Below are 22,747 nucleotides of genomic sequence, written 5' to 3'. Positions count from 1 at the left end.
GGCTTCCTATTGTAAGTCAACAGATGATGCAAAAAAAGTAACCCGAGTGACTATGAGAAATACTATCTCTGCTGGAGATGCTCTTTATAAATGTAATAATGTTGCAATGGGCTTAATTGCCAACAACGGAGGTAGCCTCTTTTTCCAGCACATTTGGTAAATACCTTTAAAAGAAAATTTAGAATAAAGTTAAGTTAACAACAGTGTCATTTGTGAAAACAAGTAAAATATAGGATGAACTGTGAAACTTCTTCTGAGTGAATAATTTAGATAGGACAGTAATTTGTATACTTTTAATACTTAGGCTATATAAAAAATAACTTCTAGTAATTAAGATGTTTATAAATATATGTCAGTCCGTAAAACTGATATTTAATAGAATTCCTAAAATAAGTAGTGTCAGCAAAAATGTAGAGATAACCAAGGGGCAACTAGATTTCTAATGTTTTTATATTAGTGTAATATTTCTGCTTTGAAACAGCATTCAAGTAAATCAGGAAGAAACATGTAAGTATGAAAATCAGCATAGATACAGGATCTATGATAGGATACAAATATGTAGAAAGAAACTTTTACAGAAGAGAAGTGTATTTCTAGGAGTTTAGATTTCAGGTGAGAATTTTTGTGTAGAGTATGAAAGTTTGTGTACATCCTGTCTCAACTGTGGATGGAAAATACCCTAGCAGGAGTCTTGAGTTTTGCATAAAGCTCATAACACATAGTAAGGGTGCTGCAGTAACTGCAAAATAATCCCAATTCCAGAAAATAAAGTACTTTTCTGTTAAAGAAAACAAATAGTTGTGAGATGTTATTTCCTTTCTGTTCAGGGAGCACCTCTGACATTTTCTTTTTTTTTTTTCACCTGGGGATCTTTTGTGGTTGATTGGCTCACAGGTTTAGAGACATTTTGGTTTTTGTTTGGGAATTTCTAATAGATAGACAACTGCAAGTGGTGGTAGTTGAGTGTGTCATGATTCTGGGTGTGTATAATGCTATGTCTGATGTGCGTATTTTACAGCAATATATGCAGCTATAGATCTTCCCCATCCATTGTGCTTTCTCTTCTAGAAATTAAGGACAGATGCTGATTGTCATCAATGTGAGACTGAATGTAGAAAGAAAGGCTCACTACTCCTATGCACAGTTTCTGAAAACTCCTCTTTTAATTGTCCAAAGTGCTTAGCAGGAGTAGTACATGATAATGTTATGGCATCAGTAGAACTGAAAATTCAAATTGTTTCACCTATTGTAAGGTGTCTCTGATGGTGGCCTTTTTTAATGTTCAGTAAACCCTTAAATGAGAGTTTTCTAAACGTTTTCTTCTGTTACTATGACTATTTTTTCCAAACTTGAAACACAGTTGTCTTTGAGACAGTTGTTTTTTCCCATCAGAATTTGCAGAAATTGTTGAAATGAAGCTGAAGGTATCTGGATATGTAAAGCACGCAGATTGACTGCTTACTTTTTTTTTTAATGAGTTAGTTAAAAAAGTTGACTGTAATTATCTGCAATTCTTAAAGTTCCTGGCAGCCTACTTTTGCTGTAAGTTCAGCTGCTTACTTCTGATCTTCATTGTCAGCTGAGGTTCAGTTCTTGCATCTTCAGCACTTTATCAAAGCAGCTCCTTTGGGATAGTGTGGATTGCAAACACGGGGAGGAGGCCATGGAACTGGAGATAAAATATTTTTAATTGCATGAATGCAGTTGTGGAATGAACTTGGATAGTTTCCTTGGAGAGTCAGGTACTTTTTCAATTACAACTGGCATGGTTAATCTTACTTTAAATGAGATCTAAAATTACCTGGGAAGTGTTGGCCTTGTCACAAGGGTAAAGAGCAGAAGGAAAATTACCACTGTTGTATGTAACAGTATGGATTTAGCTTACCCACTTGATCCTTAAACATTAAAACCAGAGTCATACTGATAGTTCCAGTACAGCTGGAGAAGGTAAAGGATTAGATAAAAAAATCTATTGGAGGAAAAATGAAGAATTTTTTAATAAACAAAGAATTAAAAATGCAGCTAAGAACGTTTATTTTAAAGTCAAATGAGGAAAACATGGTAGGAATAGGCAGACTCACAATGGTTTAAGAAACTATTTTCTAATTTTTTTTAACTGCATGAGCAGCTATGGAGAATGAGGAAAAATACCCAAGTTGTAATCACCATAATGTTTGCATGAAAGTTGTGGAAACTTTTATTGTAACATGGGATTTTACATACGAACCAGAAAAGAATAATTGGAACCTTCTCAATTACATTGAAATAAAACAGTGGTGTGAAAATATTCAAAGGTGTAGTTTCCATATGGACTTACAAAGGAACCTTACTTGTTTAGAAGTGGCTACTCTCAACTATCAGCTGTGAAGAAATTAGGGAGCTTTGAGTGATTGGCCATTAAGCTTTTGGAGCAATGTGGTATTCACTTTAACTGGCCATGTTTCTTATTGTCACTAAAGAAGTGTTGGAAAAGATCTTGATAAACTGGATGTTGTAGTGTGCTTGTTTAAAACTTAGTTGTGACTTTCCAGCTTTATGTCTATTATAGATTGTAAAAGTAGAATGAGCAATTCAATAAAAGATGAATTTTCACAAACAAGAAACAATTAGAAATATAACACTTCATAATTTAATCTTGCAATTAGTTTGAACTGCTGAGGAAAAGGTAGAAACAAGTATCTGTTTGTTGTTCTGAGGAACACTGGAAGTAACAGGTACAGCCAGAGGCTCCCTACTTCCTTTTTCCTTTTTATGCATCTTGTCTGGCTTTATCTCAATATCATTAAACCCACACAGAAACACGATAATTGTGTCAGTCCTTTTTAGTCAATGTGTTCATCTTCATGTTCACTTTTTCTTGTGTTCACAGGACTATTGTGCTTAGCTATTGTTCCCTGCTCCTCAGTTAACAAAGAGCAGTTTCACTTCTGCTAATAAACAAAGTTAATAAACAAAGGCTGCAGTTTTATTCAATACTGAGCATTGTAAAGAGAAAAAAATAGGTAAGGTAATTCTGTTCCAGGTAGGCTTTTTGTCTAGCTGGTGTGTTTTCTGTTGATTTATTTACAGAGTCATATCCTCATTTATTAAAATGCAGGGGCTTTTCCCCCCACGTTCTTTTTTGTGGTTTTGTTTTTTTAAACTGAGTTTCTGAATGTATTAAATTAAACTAGAGTCAGTGACATGACTTCATCTGTAGTTAAAAATTTATTTAGGGTCATTCCAAATTAAGTACTTCATTCTGACATCAGGAGGAGTGCAGTGGGAGAATATTTTCTGTTTTGTGAGGGAGTTCAAAAAAGCTGTGAACAAAATGTGATGGTGTGACCTGTAAGGCTTTGCAGAAAGCCCTAGTAAGTGGGGGAGAGAGAAAATGAAGCCAGGCCAGCTTGGAGACATCATGTTGGCCATGTGTTTTACTTCCAAGAATAGCCTGTTACCACCAGCAGAGAATATTTGGGCTCATTCTCCAGCATGAGGAAAATGATGTTAGGTCATAACAGGACATCTTTACCCTGCTCCCTTGCATGGAAAAGAGAAAATGAAACAGAGATCTGGTAGTTTTAGATGCTCATTAGCTCTGATATAGTTGGCTTTTCCTACTTGAATTATAAGTGAGCAACAGCACTGGTGTAAACCAAGGGCAAGATCATTTAGCAGCCACATTCCTTTCTTTCCATGCTCTTATCTCTTTTTCTTCAACATTTCAGGCACAGTCAGTGTAATTCACTTAGATTTAGTATATATATATATATACTCTGTACTTAGACTGAAAATATATGAATTTTACAGTATTTTTTCGGGGAAACTATCCAAAGACCTAATGTTCGATATGTGTGAACTTATTTTAACTCTGTCTGTGCCCTTTTTTACCTAGGATCCAGATTTTGGCCATCTTGTGTATGGTTTTTTTTGTTTGTTGTTGTTTGTTTATTTTTTAAAAATTCAGTAAGAGTATTATATTGATAAGTACTTCACTGATTGAGAGGTAGTATTTTTCTTACTGTGAACAAAGTTATTTCTTTTGTAAGTTAGTAAGTCTTTCACCATGTTTAGGGCCTCCTTATTCTCTAGTCAATTCTACAGACTCTTTAAAAATGTTTCATTTAAAAATGTTAAAATTATATCACTGTTCCTCTGTGTCTATTTCATGTTAGTGAATATCACAGAAAAATTGAATTACATGTTCCTTAATAGGTTAGAGTTTAGGAAACATGAAAATCAATGTTTTTTTCCTAGTTAGCTCCACCTGTAAACCAACTCAAACCATAATAGGTGAAAAAGTTAAAAATTTCAGATTAATTTCTACTGATGTTTTCAGGAGGATTTACTCTGTTAAAAAAAAAGTTACAGTGAAATGTCTCACTATTTGTAACACTGAATAGGGCTGTTACTGTCATTGTATGGCTTATATTTAACCGTCTATGTCTAAATAAAATACTGAAAATTCTAGGAAAAAATCTGTCTATTAACTTTTAAAGTGAGGAAAATGCATTTCCCACCTGAAAAAAAATAGTGTGGAGCTAATTTTCTGCTACTTTCTTAAACAGATAAAAATCAGATCATTTATGCCAAGTACAAGTCACAGGAGAGACTATGTGTATTTTTGAGACAAGCTTGGGAGTTATTGTTTCTGCATAGATTTCTTGGGCTCAAGGCAGGGAGAAATTCAAAGGAATTGGGTTTTATGGTATCTTTCTGTTTTAAAAGAAAGAGTTTGTGAAAGTTTAGCTAAAACTGGTACTTTCAGCAGGAATCAAAGTAAGTGCCTCTGAGCTCTCTTTGGTATCTTAGATTTCTCCTACTTATTGTAAATTCCAGTGCATAGATTAAAAAGTAGCATTTTTATTGACAATTGTATTTTTGTTAAGACCTTTCAATTTACACTCTCTGAATGTATTTTCAGTCTAAAGTCTAAGCTTAGGCATTTCACTTATATAGGTGCCCTTGAAGTTAAACCTACTGACAGTAGAAAATAGTTAATTTTTAATCTGAGGAAATCAGACAGAAATAATATGTCAATTCCAATGAGAGAGTTGAGATCTTGCCAAAGAAAGTTAAAGTCCTGTGAATTGAGTGAATGTTTGTAGAGATCTCTGCTGACATCTACTTTCTGTCAATATTTCATTTTCACTGATATGAAAGCTGAAAACTCTGAATTGTGAATGGCTTCAATACCCTAGTTGTGTTATCTGCCTGGGTATAGTGACCCATTAGTTTCAAATGGATTTGGATGTGAGGTTTTTGTTTGAAGTGAGATTTGAGTCTTTGGTTGCTTAATAATTTTTCTTTATCTCATAGACTTTAAGTAGAATCATGGTCTTCTGAAGAGGAGTTTTGTGTGATGCCCTTTCTCATTTCAGTTGAATGCTGAAAAACCCATCATTTTTCAATTAAGAAAAGTCCTATTTTGCATTGTTGAACATTTTTTCTTAATTTTTAAAATTTCTATTTTACTGCCTACAAATAGCCATATCAAAGCATAAACTCAATGTTTTTCTGCCCTTTGCCCTACACAGAGTTGAAATCAAATGTGAGTTCATTGTTCAAACTTTGAGAGAGCTCTTCTCACAGTTTCTAAAAAACATAAAGAGCTGGTTTTTTTTTTTTCTGTTAGCAAAAGTGGTCACATTTTCTTTTGAACACTGCCTAGTCAAATGGTTCTTGTTGAATATTTTTCCTTATGATTCTGCTTGGGTTTATACTTCATATCTCTTGTCTGGTTCCATAAAGCCCTTGCCAATTATGTCACAACAGGAATGTTCTTTGAAGAGTGTCTTAACTGACCTCCTGCTCAAAGCATGGTTATTGCCAAGACTCAGGTAAGGCAACTGGAGCTCTATCTGGGCAAGTTATGAAAAGCTCCAAGCATAGTGATACTAGTGCCTTGGGACAACTTTTTTCAGTACATGCTTCTTCTAATGCCCAACCTTAACCCCCTTCCCAAATCGTCATTCTAGTGCCTTTTGCTGCTTGATTTGGATTTTTGGCTACCAGGAAGAATTTGGCTCTGTAATTTTTCTTTTCAGCTAATGTTTATATTAGATAGCTACTTTCAGACAGGTGTGAAATCCTTTGTCTATTCCTCCTCACTGGATTGAGCAAAGACATGATAATTTTCTTTTTTTTTTGAAAAACTGGAATTGTCAAACGTGTCCAGTTTGTCCACATCCATCAATAACAGGCAGACACCAACCTGGGCACAATAGTTCAGGTGCAGCCTTTCCAGTCCCAGTCAAAGGGAATAAATAATTTCCCTTAATCTGCTGTTCATACTCTTGCTAATGTGGGCCCATATGTAATTTGTCCAATCTGTAATGCAAGCACACACACCACTGGCTCATTGCCTGCTTTCCACCCTATTTTCCAGTGGTTCTTATCAGCAGAACTGCTGTTCAGCCTGCTGTTTCCCAGTCTCTACCAGCACATGGGGTTGTATATGAGTAGTATCCATTAAGAAGTGGGTGTACTTAGGGACAGGTTAGTTGGCACTATTGTAAAAGCAGGAACTTCAAGTCTACAGTACAGGGAAGAATGTCATATGCTACTAGACAGTCATTGCCATCAGCAGAAAAATTATTAAATGAATGGACTTGGCAGAACTGAAAGTGAACAAGCCCTTTTTGAAGCCTGGATTAAAGCCACATCTGTGCTCTGTGCCTGGGAAACGAAACAAGACAAGTGCTACATCTGTAATAAAACTTTGAGTGAAGTGTATCCAGGAAATGAGGAGCAGCTTCTACACTTACATCTGGTCTAAACATCCTGGATTCTTTCTTAACAGTTGTTCTTCTAATGGTAAATTTTAAGCAGATTTAGAAATTTCAGAAACATTTATGTGAACTCTTGGGAGGCAGGTATAGTTTCAGAACATCTTGTCGGTATTTTTTTTAAGTTTCGGTAAAATGCTGAAAGTTTTAGTGACATTTCTGGAGGGGAGGAGAAAATTAAAACTTCTGTACAATAATGTCAATAATAAACTTGCTTTTCTTACTTGCCTTTTGCATGGATCAGGAAATAGTCACAGTTTGCTGCTTTTTGACTGAATTTTTCATTTCTGGAAAGGTGTGGGCAATCAGGAAAAGCAGAATTAAATTAACTCTGTTCCAGAAGAAAACAAGTATTCCAATAGAAACTAATTCTTTACACTGGCAGAGCAATCAAAGTTCTTACAGTTTCTTTTCACATTGAGAAGTCCTCTATGAAGTTATCTTGGATATGTTGTTTAAAAAAAAATCACTTATCTAATCATATAAGCCTCATGAACTTCACCACTGTAACTTCTAGCAGGTACAAGTGTGATTCAAGGAAGTAATTCTCCCAAGAGCAGAACTTAATTATCAATTTCCCAGACTAAGTTTTCATTATCATTAGTTGTTTGTGTCAACTCATGCCAACTTCTCCTTTTTCTCTAAAATTTATAGCAGTTGTTAAAGTACCTACTTGTGTTTTTGAAAAAATGTTGTAAAGGAATGAGACTTTCTGTCAGTATAGATAAGATGGCATGTGCTTTAGAGGCCGTTGCCAAAATACACATATGTAAGGGTTATGGATGTGCAATATTGGGTTTTCTACTTAAATGAGCTGTTAATTATGATTGAATATTGTTATCTGGATTGGCAAACAAAAAAAGTCCATCTCATGTCTAAGAATAAGGCTTTTCACTGTGGATAAAATTTTGGCCCAAAATACAACTCTTGTACAGAACCCACTTTTTTTCACTACTAGAAAGACATTGAGGTGCTGAAGTGTGTCCAGAGAAGGGCAACAAATTTGGTGAAGGGTCTGGAGTCCCATGAGGAGCAGCTGAGGGAGCTGTTGGTGTTTTAGCCTGGAGGAAATGAAGCTCAGGGATGACCTTACTGCTCCCTACAGCTACTTGAAAGGAGGTGTAGCCATGTGTGAGTCAGGCTCTTCTCCCAGGTAACCAGTGACTGGATAAGAGGAAATGCCTTCTAGTTGCACCAGGGGAGGTTTAGATTGGATATTAAGAAAAATTTCTTCATGGAAAGGGTTTTTAATCATTGGAACAGGCTGTTCAGGGAAGTGTCTGAGTCACCATCCCTGCAGGTATTTAAAAGATTTGTCCATGTGGCATTTGGGGACATAGTTCAGCAGTGAACTTGGCAATGCCGGGTTGACATTTGGACTCAATGATCTTAAGTCTATTGTAACCTAAACTAGTCTAGGAACCATGGATGGCTCTCGACCTCTTGCATTAACAGAGTAACTGACTGGATATGGGGACTGGGAATTGTAGTATTGGGATACTTGAGTTTGGTTTCAGGCTCTGAAGTTTGCCTTGGTACTAGTTACTTTAATTTTCCTAGTAAGTGAACTCCTGAGCCCCGCAGGCAGCAATGTTCTCAGAAGAAAGATGAGTGCAGACACCTTGAACAAGATGGAATTTTATTTTGCATTATTTTTTCTGAAAACCATATGTTATACAGTTTTTACTAAATGTGTGTCAGATACTGTGCTATTCTAAAGCCCTAATTATTACTGTGTGGCTTTAGCTTAAATTTTGGCTTAAACCTGTGCAGGCTAAATGATAAAAAAGTAATTATTGATCTACATTTTTTAAATGTACTTCCTAAAATGAGTACTCTGTATTTTGTTTCAAGTATGCATATTCATCTCAGGTGGTTCTGCTTAGAAAGTAGAACACATATTGTGTCTAACTGAATATTTCATAAAAGTCTTCTCTGTTTAATTTTTTCTGATAGCTATCAATGCATGTAATATTTTTCTCAGAACAGAAGATGTAATAATGAACAATTTTGGTGGATGATTAGTTGTTTCCTACTAGAACAAGGATTTTGGAAAATTACTGTGTATAACCTTGAAAAGTTTATACATTAAAGGAAAAGTTATGACCTTTACATAGATTCTGGTGCCCAAGAGGAAATACAAGTGAAATTATTTCAGTACATGAGGCTTAAGATTTGGCAAAAGCCTTGTGCTTTTTATGCATCAGTGAGACTGGTAAGCAAGTAATCATACAAACAAAGGCTGTAGATTATAAGGATGCCACAAAACTGAATGCAGCCTAAAAATAAACTTGGAGTTCAGCATAGATAATATGCTTTAAATGAAGAATGCAATGTTAAGCAAAATTAAAAGGCAGGCAAGGTCTCAGAGATTACATGTGTTATTGATGGAAACAGGCCAGACTACCAACTACCAATTATATAGGGTTGTCAGTGTAAAATGCTGAAATATGCCAGGTTTCCAAATTTTGTTTTCAACTTCACTCAGCTCTCACTTATTAGTAACTCGTGTCCTGCCCCATTCAGCAAAGAGCACTCAAGAGTGAGCTCTTTTGAAGCAGGGAGAAGGCAGAGGAAGCTCCTTGCTCCTGACTGCCCCAATGGCTTTTAGGGCAATGCCAACTCTCCCTCCCTTCTGCAGGGGTCTCAGATGAGCCCCTCTCCCTGCTCTGCTGCAGACCAGGAGGCTGGTGCAGGTGGGAAAGGGCTGACAGAGAGGGGAAAAAGGAGCCACTGCTGTTGGGAATCCATTGCTGGGCCTGAGGACAGCCCATGGACTCAGGATTGGTCTTGAAATGACAACAACAGATACACAGAAAAGTGACACATGAGCAAATGAGGTAATCCTCTTTCCCCCTTCCTGGGAAAGGGTCAGTGGCAGCAGGTTAGTACAGAGAGGCATGACTCCAGCTATTACTTTTTATCTTCTTTCTCTTCAGTCAGAGTTGGGATTGAAAACACGAGAGATGGAATTTTGTGTTTGGGCTCAGTTGTTTATTAATTCTTATCTATGTTTCAGTGAGTGCTACAGCACTTCTAGCTAACAAGCTAAAAATGAAGAAATGGCAATGTATCTCACTCATTACAGGGTCTTTTAAAACCAAACAATCCAATTAAAAACTAACACCTAAATTATGTTTTACTTCTGACCCGATGACTAAACACCTGTGACCTGCAGTGTGGCATTGTCTAGCCAATGAAAATTACCACCTATACCCATGAAGAAGAGGGACAAGAAGAAAGTAAAACCACTGCCCTAAAATCTCTATCTTGTCCCATACCTATTACTATTTTCTAAAACCCCAAATTCCAAACCCTTTACCATGTGACATTGCACACTTCTATTCAAACTACACACCAGTGATTCTAGTTCCATCATTCCATTTTGGAAGCCTTCTCCAAGGCCTCAGGTCAAAAGCAGTGTTCTTTTGGGAGTCAGAGCCTGACAGCACAGCAAGTTCAAAACTCCCGGTTTCCAGGGTTCCAACATCCAACCTCCTGTGTTTCCTGCTGGACAGAGGGAGCTGCCTGCCTGTTCCTACAATTCCTCTGTGGTCTAGTGTAAAGTACATTCTTTAGGAGAGTTTTCATGAAAAACAGAGTAAATCCCAACAATTCTTGCCATATGTGTGAATATCAGTGGTAAATAGCTGCTTGAGTTAGTTTTGAACTGACTAGTGTAATATTTGTTTTGGTAGGCACCTCTGAAAATTCTGATGGAATAGTTTTGCATCATTAGTTTATATGTGATCTATATAAAGGATTTATTTATGCTTAAGGAAGTTGATCCTCTACATTTAGTTGTTTTCTAGGAGGTTATTTTTTGTTCTATTTTATGATTCGTGTGTGTTTTTTATTAACTTAATCTCAAGATTCTCAAGAAGAATAATTCTAAGGAAAAATAAATCTTTTGCAATTTTTTTTGGTCTTATGTTACCTTTTTAATGGTTCATAAAAAGAGCTTAATTTTTTGGGTTTTGCATGAACTTATTCAAGGAACTAAAAAATCTACCTAAATTAGATAGTTAACTTTTAATTTACTAAAGTTTACAATCTCTATTGGAAAATTAGGCAAGTTGAATTCCACGCTAAGAATTTAAATATCACTGTTCAGGCCCCTTTAAATCACAATGATAAAAGGAGATAAGTCAAAGTTTTTTTTTTTTCCCCTCAGTGAGTTTGAAACTCTTGTGATATGCAATGTCACCCTTCCCATCTTTTTCAGAATCTGCAAAAGCCAAAATATTATGGCTATTTACAATGAAAATTAAATTTCCCATGGTATAATTTACCTTTAGAAATAGGGCTTTTGAGAAAAAAAGCTTCCATTATAGACCATGAAATGTGTCTGTAGGTGTGGTCACCATGAGACACTTCCCATTATCATGTATTCAGATTTGATGACTGGGCTCAGAAATATGGATGCATTAACATTGTGCTCTGTACACTCATGGCCACTGACTGCATTTGTTTCTAGTTCTGGAAATAGATGGTAAATGTATGTGTGTATCTCATGCAATTTTTCCTGGATTTTACATCTAAGGCTGTCTTCTACTTTACATTTTACATGAGATGGCAGTTCCTGTCCAATGATATAAATGGCTTATTTATAATAATTTGTTGAGATGAGAACTTATTATGGGCTTAAACCCAGTGATTGAAAAGTCATTGAAAAAGCATTTTGGAATCATTATCCTATGCAGCATTGTTAGAGAAGGGAAGATGAACTAGATCAAGGAAACATATTTGCATCTCTCTGGTGGAATTAGGTAAAAGCATACTTTGAAGGATGAATTAGATTTTTTTCCCCTCCTCTTAGCCAGTCTGCTGTTTAGTACCATGGACTCTTGGATTGCTTATCCTGTGTTTCCAGCTTTAATGTTTGTAGCAAACATCTGGTCCCATCCTAAAGAAAAGTTATATCTTTTTAACAGATGGACTGTGAGCTGAATGTTATCAATGAGCTTTCTCCTAGAGTTTTGTTATAATGAAAAATAAATAATTCTTGAAAATAACACTTCTGGAGCAACATAAATTAAATGTATTTACTGCAGTATTTCTCTCTGATTTGTAAAAATGGTTGTGGTTTAGTGACTGTGAAGTATTTGTGAAATACAAGCAGTAAACAACAACTAATGATCTCTTTTCTTCTGCAGAAAATTACATCAGCAATTTGAGATGTATAAGGAGCAAGTGAAGAAGATGGGTGAAGAATCACAGCAGCACCAGGAGCAGAAGGGTGATGCCCCAACCTGTGGCATCTGCCACAAAACAAAGTTTGCTGATGGCTGTGGCCATAACTGTTCATATTGCCAAACTAAATTCTGTGCGCGCTGCGGAGGGAGAGTGTCTCTGCGGTCAAACAAGGTATGGAGCTGTGAGAGTTTAACAGCAGCCTTCTCCTAAATCACTATCCCTTACTCATTGCTTATGAATCTGAATCACACAGCTACTGAAACACATTTCCTTTAAGGAGACAAAATATCTGCTTCAGGGACTTCTAGGATATCTGTCCTCATTTCATGTAATTTCAATTACATTTCATGTAATTGCATGTGAATTTGTGACTGTGGATTTTAAGTTAATACATACCATTTTTTAGGTAACAAACTCATGCAAGTACATTTCTTTGATTGGAGGATGAGTCTCTATTTGAGAAACACAAGTAGATCTAGTGATGCTAATATTGAGACATTGATTATTACAAAGTAGAGCAAGGATTGGTTTCTTTCCTGCTTGCCTAGGCTCCTCTGTACAATATTATTGTAAAATTTGCCTTAGAACCTTATATATAAAAGAATACTGTGCATTAAAATATTTAATATCTATTATAAATATCCACACATATTATGCATATCTATATGTGCATACGCATGTGAATGTTAGCTTATTTCTGGAAAATAATTAGATGCACTAACATATATTGTTCTGTATATGCTGGTGTTTATTTTATAAGAAGTGGTAAACCAGCAATCTGAATTCTTAAAGCTGAATTATAGAGTCAAAAATTCAGCACAACTGATGTAATCACAGAAAACTCTTCTGAGATCAGTTTACTCAATATTTTAGATAAAATGTTCAGAACTGATATACAGGATGTTTCTCAGATTCTGACAGATACTTGTAGAAGACATATGGCAATATTCAAGAAGTATTATGCTAATCTTTTGTGAAAATATGTATTTTGTAAAAAATACAATATTTTAATGTTTATTCATGTAATTTTGCTAATATAATTTATTTCCAAAAGTAATTTTTTTGGTAATATGCTCATTGCAAATACCATGCAATTAGTAAATATCTGTTGTAAGGTAGGAGACAAGTGTGTGTATGTTATGTATTTATTTGCCTGATATTGAAAAGTAGGTTTAAATAATGGACTGAAGTATTTGATTAACAAAGTGTAGAATAATAAAAAAAATAATGGTGTAATAATAGTTCCTGATGATTAAAGTAACTGAGATTGTGTAAATGTCTTAAATTGCCTTGATTTTCTTTTTTAAGGTAACTTTAAAATGTTGCCTTCAGTAGGTTCACTTTTTTTTTTTTTTAATAACTAAGTCATGTTGCTAGTAATAAGAGGGATAATAATTACTGTATTAATTTCATGTGATTATAAAAGCCAATTAGGACAGATATTTCAGTCATTGTGCCTGCATCCTTACAAACATAGCATTAGGAAGAATGCTTCATTTCCTAATGAAACATTGTGATACATCATTTAGATTCTCCTTGAGATGGATCATCTGAACTTGACAGATAAGTCTGACTTCTCTTGACAGATTTCCAATGAGGTTCTTCTGTAGAGTCTTAGGTAATTCCACTGCTTCACCATGCTCACCACAGATAGCTTTTCTTACTGTCTAACTGAAATCTTCTCCATTTAGTCTGAGACTGTTCTGCAACACTTCTCAGCTCACATTTTTTTTCTATTACTTTTGCTAACTTAGTGGGAGGCTTTCCTGCACTTAATTAATTTTTATTCTAGATAATTTATGAATATTTTGAACACAGTCTTTCTAGACTGATTTCCTGTGAGGCTTTGCTGGTGAAAACTTTCCCTTAAACCCCTGACCATTTATTCCTGTTTTTTCTTCTTGTCCTTTTATTAAGTTTTCTCATGGATGAATTTATTCCTATTCTGTGGCAGCTGATATTCTTTAAAAGTCTGTAATCCCAACTGAGCAATAGGAATAAATCCCATTTTCTCACTTTCTCTGTGACTACTTGGAAGAATTCTAATACATGTAACAGATGTAAATTCCCTCTACTAAAGCCATTCTGACTTCTCCACATTTTCTTATAATTTATTCATATGCTTGCTAATTTTATTGTGTATTTGAGTTAAAAATACACAAAATGTCAAGTAAAAATCTGTCCAATGTGAATGTCAGACTCATTTGTCTATTCTTCAATTGATATAATGTTGAAATTCCTTAAAAATATCTTGCTATTTTTGCCAACTTTTATACTACTTGTCAATGAAAGTCTGTGTTGCAGTTAATAATTACTTTAGACTGGAGATGCTTTACACTAACTATAATTTAATTTTTAAAATTTGTTAATTTTTTTTGGTGACTCACTTTATAGCTTCTCTTTCTGAAATATCAGTTCAAAGTATGTCCTCCTTTTATTCTGCATAAAATAATATTCTAATAGGAATTAGGAATATTCTAATAATATTCCTAATCAATGTGAATATAAACAAGAAAGGATCTAACTCAGGCTGTAATGGTCTCCTATTTATGCCCTGCTTTATGCCTACACTGATTATTCTATTAAAACTATTTTGGTCTACCAGAATTCATTCTTATCTCTCTTCTTTTCTGAATACAACTTCAGTTTCTTGAAGGATGACTTCTAATAACTTCCTATGTTAAATTTTCTTTTTTTGATCTTTGTAGACATTTTTGGCACGTTATATATATATATATGTCTACTTTGGACCTTCTATAAGGTGATACCTACACTGTCTGAAATGTTCATTGGTGGATCTGTTTGAGAGCTTCATAATATCAAGTTTCAAGCTAAACTCCTGCCTTTTACTCCAGATTCTGCTTCTAAATTGTTTAGTACAGACAGCATGCACCTCAGATGATGGAGAATTGCAAAGAATACTCTTTCAAAGGTCTCAAGGCTGACTACTGCTTACAGGGCTCATGGCCATGAGTAGCAGCAGGGAGTGGAAAGGTTTTGACTGTTGTCAGAGCATTAGATTAGGATTCTCAAAATGTTTGGATGATTTATTCCTTTTTCAGTTTCATTAAAGTGCCTTAAATATACAGGCCTTAGCATTCAGTTCAAGCTGCACAAAAATTATCATTATGTGGGAGTTCCTTCTAGCTCACACAAATAAAAATTATAATGGTGGCACTTTTACTTCTGTGCAATTTATTATCTTGGTGAATGCTGTGTTTTAACTAAATGAGGGCTTAAATTTCAAGGGAGTAAAAAAACCTTGAACAGTCATCTTTTATGTTTATAAACAGTTTCAGATTGATTAAAACTGAATAAATAAATCATGAGAGGAAGCTGCAATTGTTCTTAGTAATAGGAGTACTACAGATATATAAAATACTCCTGTTCTTTTTTAAATTATGTATTAATTTATAGGGAAATGCACATTGAGTCAGTAAACAGAACAATGAGGTTTATACAGGTGAGAAATCTAAGTGCTAAAATGTTGGAAAAATACAGCCTTCTGATTGATACAACTTGTGTGCAGTGAATCTAAGTATTATCACCTCAGAATGCAAGTTGACTGAACCAACATTTCACTCATACAGAAAGGAAAAAAATCTTGTCTGAAAAGTTTGTGCATGCTGAATATATTATTTCAGGGTATTTGGCAACTTATTATCAATTGGAGCCACTGAAATATCCTTCTTTCTTTGACTTTGAAGAAAAAAAAAGTAAGATTTTCAGTTGTTTTATAGGACCAACAACAAAATGGGAAACATATAAGGTGTAAGTAGGGAGCTTCTCTTAGTTCCCTGGTTCAGTGCAAGCTTTGCATTCTGATTATTTCCCTGGGGCTGTTTGATTTTGATAAAACCATCAAGTTCCCTTTGCTGAATGATTCTAACTGCAGGACTTGCAATGTGATCATCTATATGGAGTTGCAACACAAAATTGCAGAATACTTGTGGTAATGCATAATCCATTTCATGCTGTAGAGAACTGGCAAGCACTGAAGAATTAGTCTGTCACAATCAGGTTTTCTAAGTTACTAGTATTTGGAATAAACTCCATTATTTGTTATTGCATACAAGTAAGTTGGTCATTAGGAGATGTGGTTTGACTTCCCATTTTTCTGCAAAAGACACATAACACTGCAAACATGAGGAAAGGATTCCTCTAAACACTTTGTGTGGTTTTTCTTTTCAGTTTAATCCATGTAACACCTGTAAAAACTGATAACCTGCAACTGTAAAAAAAGAAAAAAAAGAAAGCAGTAAATTATTCCAAAGACATTCCACTTCTGAATGAGAAGCTGTAAATTCACAGCTGGAGGATTTAAAAGTTATGCTTCTCATTAGGATGTCACATCTCAGTCTCTCCATGGATAGAATAGAATTTTTATTATCAGATATGTTGAGGACTTCCAATCTTAAATCTGGTCTTGGTTATATTGGAACAACGTTAATGCCATAGGAACATCTATGACACAGTTAAGCTATCTCTAAATGATGATCATTCAGAAATTATCCCCTTCCCCCCCCCCCATTTTATTTGAGGTGATCAACCTCTTTATTCTTTTGAAAGTTATACTAGAATTTATCAGGGCTATAGTACTTCATGGTCCTTAGCAGCTTCCCCCACTCCTTTCCTGGTGGGATTTACCTTCTCTGATGTGGAGCAGCTGTAACCTGGGATCAGCCTTGGGGAAGGAGCTGTGTGAGGATGATTTGCAATAAGCTCCCTTGGGAGCTCCAGTCCTTTTCCTGGTAGCTGCTCAGTGCTCAGCCTTGGTCCCTGCCCCAGCCATGCAGCTGCCTGGATGATTCCCTTGCTGAGCCTAATCCAGGCTTGGCTTCCTGGATTGCCTCAGCTCTGCCTCATCACCATGGACCTCACTGGGGACCTGGATTCTTTGTTGGCCCTGGGCCCCATCCTTGGGTGCTGTGGGACACAAGTCTGCAGGTGGGATCATGACCTGCCTCATGCCACCCTTTCTGCCTCCTCCTGGCCCTGCCCAAGCTGCTGACCCTGCTTCTGCAGTAGTGCTGTTCTAGCATAACCCTTCAGCAACACTTCTTCAAATGGTTCCATTTAATGCCAAGAGTAAAAACCCTGCACAACTGCCAGTTTGAACCAGGAGAACCTTTTCCAGTCTGTAAACTTCCCTTGCAAACTAATGCCTAGCAGAACTGATATTCAGAATCTGCATTTCTTTGATTCTTTGGATTCTCTTGCTTGTTAAAAACCCCCTGTGATTTTAATATAAGCTATGTGGATATGATCAGTCCCTTCAAATGACAACTGCACAAATTATTTCTGTCATTAATTTTATTTATTTGAAACTATTTACATTAGCTCTTTTGATCTCAATAAACAGCAAATCATGGTCTCAATTTCAACAGAGGCTACATGTTTCAACTCTTCACTACTTTAAAGTTTTCATAAACCTTAGAGGTTATGATCCTGATACAGTGAAGAACTCACAATTCTACCGAGACTTATAATTTTAGGCAATTAGAGTGTGAAAAATACAGTCTTGAAGAGTAGCTTTGGCTCATGCAATCAGATGACAGATTGACCTTGTAGCAGATCTTTTTAGAAAAAAGGATAAGGGATGAGTTCTAGTTTTATTTTGAGTATAGGGTGGAATTCCACTAGTTTTGCTAACATTTCTGAATAATCATGGAGATAAGGCCTTTCCCCTTAAAACCACTGTTAAAATATATCTGCACTTTCATGTGGAACAGGACAAATACTACTGTTCTTTGAAAACTGAATTGAATGATTCCTCTAATGTCTTTGCTACTGAAATGCCTGACTAGGCTGTCTTTCATATCATCAGTCATGTCACTGCTTGCAGTGTATTGCTATGAACTCAAGAATATTTGACAGTGTGTGTGGAGGAAGCTGAGTGGCTGGAGGCAATCTTAGATGTTTGGTAAAGTGTGATGCATATTTTGAACTTCACATATCTTTATATATTGTAGCTTGTTTCTGAAAGAGATTCTTCATCCTTGACATTATTCAACATAAGTTGATAGTGTGAATCAAGCATTGGTTACTAACATGATTGAAGTATGAATGACAGCATTTTGAATTATGCATATGGATTATAATTCTCTTGGATAGTAGAGTGTATTTCTTCAGAGGTGATGATGAGATACCAAGGCTCTAGATGTTTCCATAAAAAATGTCTCTAAACACTGTTTTCTTTCTTACTGTAGTGGGACAGGAAACCATGCTAGGAAAGTATGAAACCAGCTGGTACTGAGCAGAAATTGTCTCTGAACACAGTGATAATGCATGGATGTCCTGTGATTTAGATAGCTTCCTATGCTATTTACTGTTTGTATAACTGAGAATACCACTGAAACACATAGCATCTTTAAAATACTTTAATCTTTAGCCACTGAACATAGCATCATAAAATAAATTGGGTCAGATGGGACCCATGGAGTTTTTTCCAGACCAATCTCCTGCTCTATGCAGGATTAACTTCAAAGTCAGATGAGGTTTTTAGGACCTTGTTCAACTGAATTGTAAAAACCTCCTAGGAGAGAGAAATCCTGACTCCATTGGACAACCTCTTTCAACAATTAACAATTGTGATTTTTTTTTTTCTTACTTGCAATATAATCCCTTAGCTGTTTCATTTTGTTTATTACCTGTGCATCTTCAAAAAAATTCTGTTTTTGTGTTTCCTATAGCTAAACTTCAAAGAGTTAAAGGATGCAAGTAGTTCTCATGGTCGCACATCCTTCCCTATCCAAACCTTCTTTAGGCTAAACAAGTTATCTCCTTTAGTTTCTCCTTGTATATTGTGTGTTTTATTGCTTGACTGTCTTGTTTGCCCTCTGTTGTATTCTCTCATGTTTGTTTGTAACTCTAGGATTGGAGGGAACCTAAGCATTCTGTAACAATTAAATGTTGTGAAGTTACATGTCATACAGGTATTGGAACAATAAATCTGTAAAATTGTTACCCTATTTTGGTAAGCAGGTGTATTCCCAGCATGGCCAAGGCTTAACCAAGTGCCTGGATTTAGTCTCTGTATTGGCATGTGAAATTAAAATACCAGATAAAAATCATCATTCTTCATTCACTAAAATAGGGAATATTTTTGATTGAAAATATTTTGAGTATTTTTTTTAAACTATTATTCCATTTACAATTTTAGACAGCTGAAAAGACAATTCCTTCAAAGTAAATAATCAAATAGGAATGTTTGTATTTAATATTGATGAGTGTGAAAAAGAAAGTTTGTGTTATAGACTTGGCATGTCATGCAGTAAACACTTGAGACAAACTCTGTCTCCTTGTGCTTTATAACTCCAGGATTTTAAACATTTATTGAGTGGCCAACATGCAATTTTGCCATGTAAATACTCTCTATTTGTCCGTGGTAAACAAACATTCTTAATTTCACTGAACTCTTTGCAAGTGCAAAGCAGTGATGAGTGCTAATCATTTGCAGTACTGGTGTCCAAGGTATGAGTTAAATGCTTCATCTTTTTGATGAGATTACCCATTTTTTTGTGAAGATAATTCATGCATGACTCCCAAATTTTTTTTATTAAAATAATTCCCTTTGAGCATTTTTTGGACAATTTTTTATTTCTCAACAGCCTCAATTTCACTCATGAAAAGATCATAAAAATTATTAAAATTACTTATTTTCAGTGTATCTCCTTACCATTACAGAAAATAAGAAAGATACATATTACCTCCTTTATTTATTTGTTTATCTTACTAAAAATTTCTAGTACTTGTTTTCAAAGTGGAAGTTATTCTTTCCTTATTTGTGTTTTTTTTTTCTCCCCTCCCTGTTCTTTCTTTCTTGCTTTCGTGGATATGAACTCCAGGAGGACAAAGTGGTTAGAACCTTTTTTCTGTTTAAAGTTCTTTTCATTTATGGTAGATTTATTTCCTGCCCTACATTTGCTCTCATTTACACAGGTGTAATTCCTACTGAAAGCAAGAGGAATTACTGTCATTAAAATGAAAGCAATGCTTGGCATAAAAGGCTTAACTGTTTTCCAAATAGCTTACTGATAACCTGTGAGTTGTTGTGAAGAGTATGCATGATATTCCTCTCTGTTTGCAGCTTTTGTGAGCATGCCCCTGCCTTTCCTTTGCTTTTGCAATATATGTGCACAGCTTAAAAGAGGTAAATGTCATATCTGTCGTAGGTGTTTCTTTGATAAAATTAATTCGTGTTCTTGTAGAAATGGCACAAAGTGATTGTAATGGTTTTTCCACTCTGTATCACTGATATGTATGCTCTCAACATTTTAGGTTGTAATTTTTTTTGGCATGGTAGTTCAGTTCTGATTGTCAGTGACAATACAATTAGATACCAGTAAATATTAAGAAAACATATCTATCCTAAATGTTTAGGAATATGCTAGCAATGTCATAATCATCCACTAATACAATTTTTTTTCTAAACTGGTTTTTAGGCTTTCCTAAAATATAGTGCACATATTGTATTCAGCATAATGTTGAAATAATGTAAAATGTTATGCACGTCACTGACATTCTGTTTGTCTTGATAATATTACACATACAGTAAATATTTTAATCTTTAATTTTAGAAAGGTTTAAAATGGTAATATAAATCTGAATTTGGGAATAAGCTTGGATATGTTTCAATATTTAACCAAATTACTGTATTTTTAAAAAAATATCAGAATTGAGGAAACTACATGAGCAAGTGTAAATAGTTTCTTCCATCAAACTCTCTGCTGTTTTCTAAAGAACTGAAATTACTAAAGCAATTTGCCCTGTAATGCTTGGCAAGTAAGTTCCTGTAGGACATGGAGTAAAGAAATTCTTTAACGTTCACATACTATTAGTTAATGCATACAGAGAATGGCTTTTTCTATAAGAAAATGTAATTTATTCTTCCTGATAGAAGTGTCAAGGCTCACATGTGACTTGCACACATGGTTCAGAAGTACTTGGTTTCACACAAGTTGTAAGCCATGTGCAGTTATTACCATTTAGGACATACCTTTAGTAGCAGGCAAGTGACATTTGAGGTGGGACATCTAAAGGTGCCCCAGTACACAGCTTTCTTTTGGCCTACATCATCAGAGTTTTTCACAGCTGAAAGGCTATAAAAGTTCAAAAGCTGTGATGTAATGGCAGTTTGTAGAACACAGAGGCAGATGTCAAATACAAAAAGCAAATAAAAAAGGGACAGTTTTATCCTTGAAGAATGTACCCTTTCTGTATAATCTTGCAAGTAATTGATGCATGCTAACAATATTTATTCCCACAGTCAGTCCAACAACTGATGTCTGTGATACCATCTCTGTTGGAGCAATGTCAAATACTAGATTCACCTGGAATATAAAATTTAAAAAAACATGTGAAGGAGGTCACAGTAATAAGGTTATATTATTATCTAGCTTTACCATGTTGCTGTCTGATTAGGAGTGGTGAATAATACAGCAGCACACACCACCTCTTCAAAGCCACAAGAAGAGGGGATTTATTGAAAGGCCATCTCATTTATATAGAATAGATCATGCAGTACAAAACAGTAAAGGCTCATTGGTCCAGGAAGGCAACACCTCTTTGAAAACATGCTTTCTGCAAAATATCACATAGTACAGCTCTGTGATCAACAACAGGTGTTAATCATTGTTATAATTTCTTGTCCTTGAGCAGCCTGAGAAAGGGCTGGGAGCTTTCTTGGCTCCCAGCAGTATCCAACAATATTACCATGTACATGGGACAGGAGTTTCCCTAGCTAATCAACTAATTAGATTTTTTTTCCATGAATAAGGACAGTGCTCAAGTTGCTTTATGTTTCTACTGATTGTGAAATAGATGTTTTAGAAGTTATGAAGGCAGAAAAAACAATGAACATATTACGTCAACTTTTTCTCAACTATAGACATTGTGAAGGAAAATCAGCAGTGGTATTTTTCTTTGTATTTTAGTACTAACTGTAAGATTAAAAGCCCTGGTGTATTGAAAGCAGATACTATCAAAATAGGTACCTTTAATATAAACAGTGTTTTTCGTATGCTACAGCATTTATCAGAACATTAATACACTTAGTGAAGCTTTAATATTATTTTACATCCTTAATTTTCCAGTGTCAGTGTAGAAGGTCTGAATTTCAGTCTTTCTTAGGAGGTCTATTCCATATTTTGTCACCATAGAATGGCAAGTTCAATAGAAAATGCTCCTAGATAAAGCTATAGATACTTGGTGACTGTTGATGTCTTGTTGACCCAATTAAAACATGGCTTTGGAAAATGAGATGTATTCTAAGCATCAGGTCTGTAAAGAACTGGAAACATATTTTAATGTATTTCCTGTAGAAATCTTGTTACATCTTTTGATAAAGGTTTACATTGCAGGGAAAAGCTGGGATTACACATGGAGTTTAATAATTGGGATAACCATACAGCAGTTTACTGGTGCTATTAAAGGTGGTGGGGAATGGAGTTAGATATGGATCCTGAATGTGTTTTAGTGCTGTACCATTAAAATTGCACAGAGGGAATTTCTATTCTACTTGTGAGACTCCACCTGCAGTGCTGCATCCAGCTTTGGGGTCCTCAGCACAGGAAGGACATGGACCTTGGAGTGAGTCCAGAGGAGGCCACCAAAATGATTAGAGGAGTCAGAGCTCCTCTTCTTTGAGGAAAGGCTGAGACATTTCTCCAGGTTGAACAATCCCAAGAGAAGACTGGGAAGAACTTCCAGCACCTTTAGGGGTCCTGCAAGGAAGATGAGGACAAACATTTTTAGCAGGGCCTGCTGCAGTAGGAAGAGGG

At 35.4% G+C, this 22,747-nt stretch overlaps 1 protein-coding gene across 3 annotated transcripts in view; it reads left to right on the top strand.

Annotated features, from left to right (window-relative positions):
- Nucleotides 1-22,747, top strand: part of RIMS2 (regulating synaptic membrane exocytosis 2) — a 449,695-nt gene that overhangs the window by 72,221 nt on the left and 354,727 nt on the right. For all 3 annotated transcript variants that reach the window (XM_056484738.1, XM_056484743.1, XM_056484739.1), the window contains one exon: nucleotides 11,927-12,137. In XM_056484738.1, the coding sequence (XP_056340713.1) occupies nucleotides 11,927-12,137 (211 nt within the window). The remainder of the gene's footprint in view (nucleotides 1-11,926; nucleotides 12,138-22,747) is intronic.

The sequence above is a fragment of the Oenanthe melanoleuca genome, chromosome 2, assembly GCF_029582105.1.
Source record: "Oenanthe melanoleuca isolate GR-GAL-2019-014 chromosome 2, OMel1.0, whole genome shotgun sequence".
Taxonomy (NCBI): domain Eukaryota; kingdom Metazoa; phylum Chordata; class Aves; order Passeriformes; family Muscicapidae; genus Oenanthe; species Oenanthe melanoleuca.
Note: the sequence above shows the minus strand (reverse complement) of the source record. Positions and strands in the feature narration are given on the sequence as shown.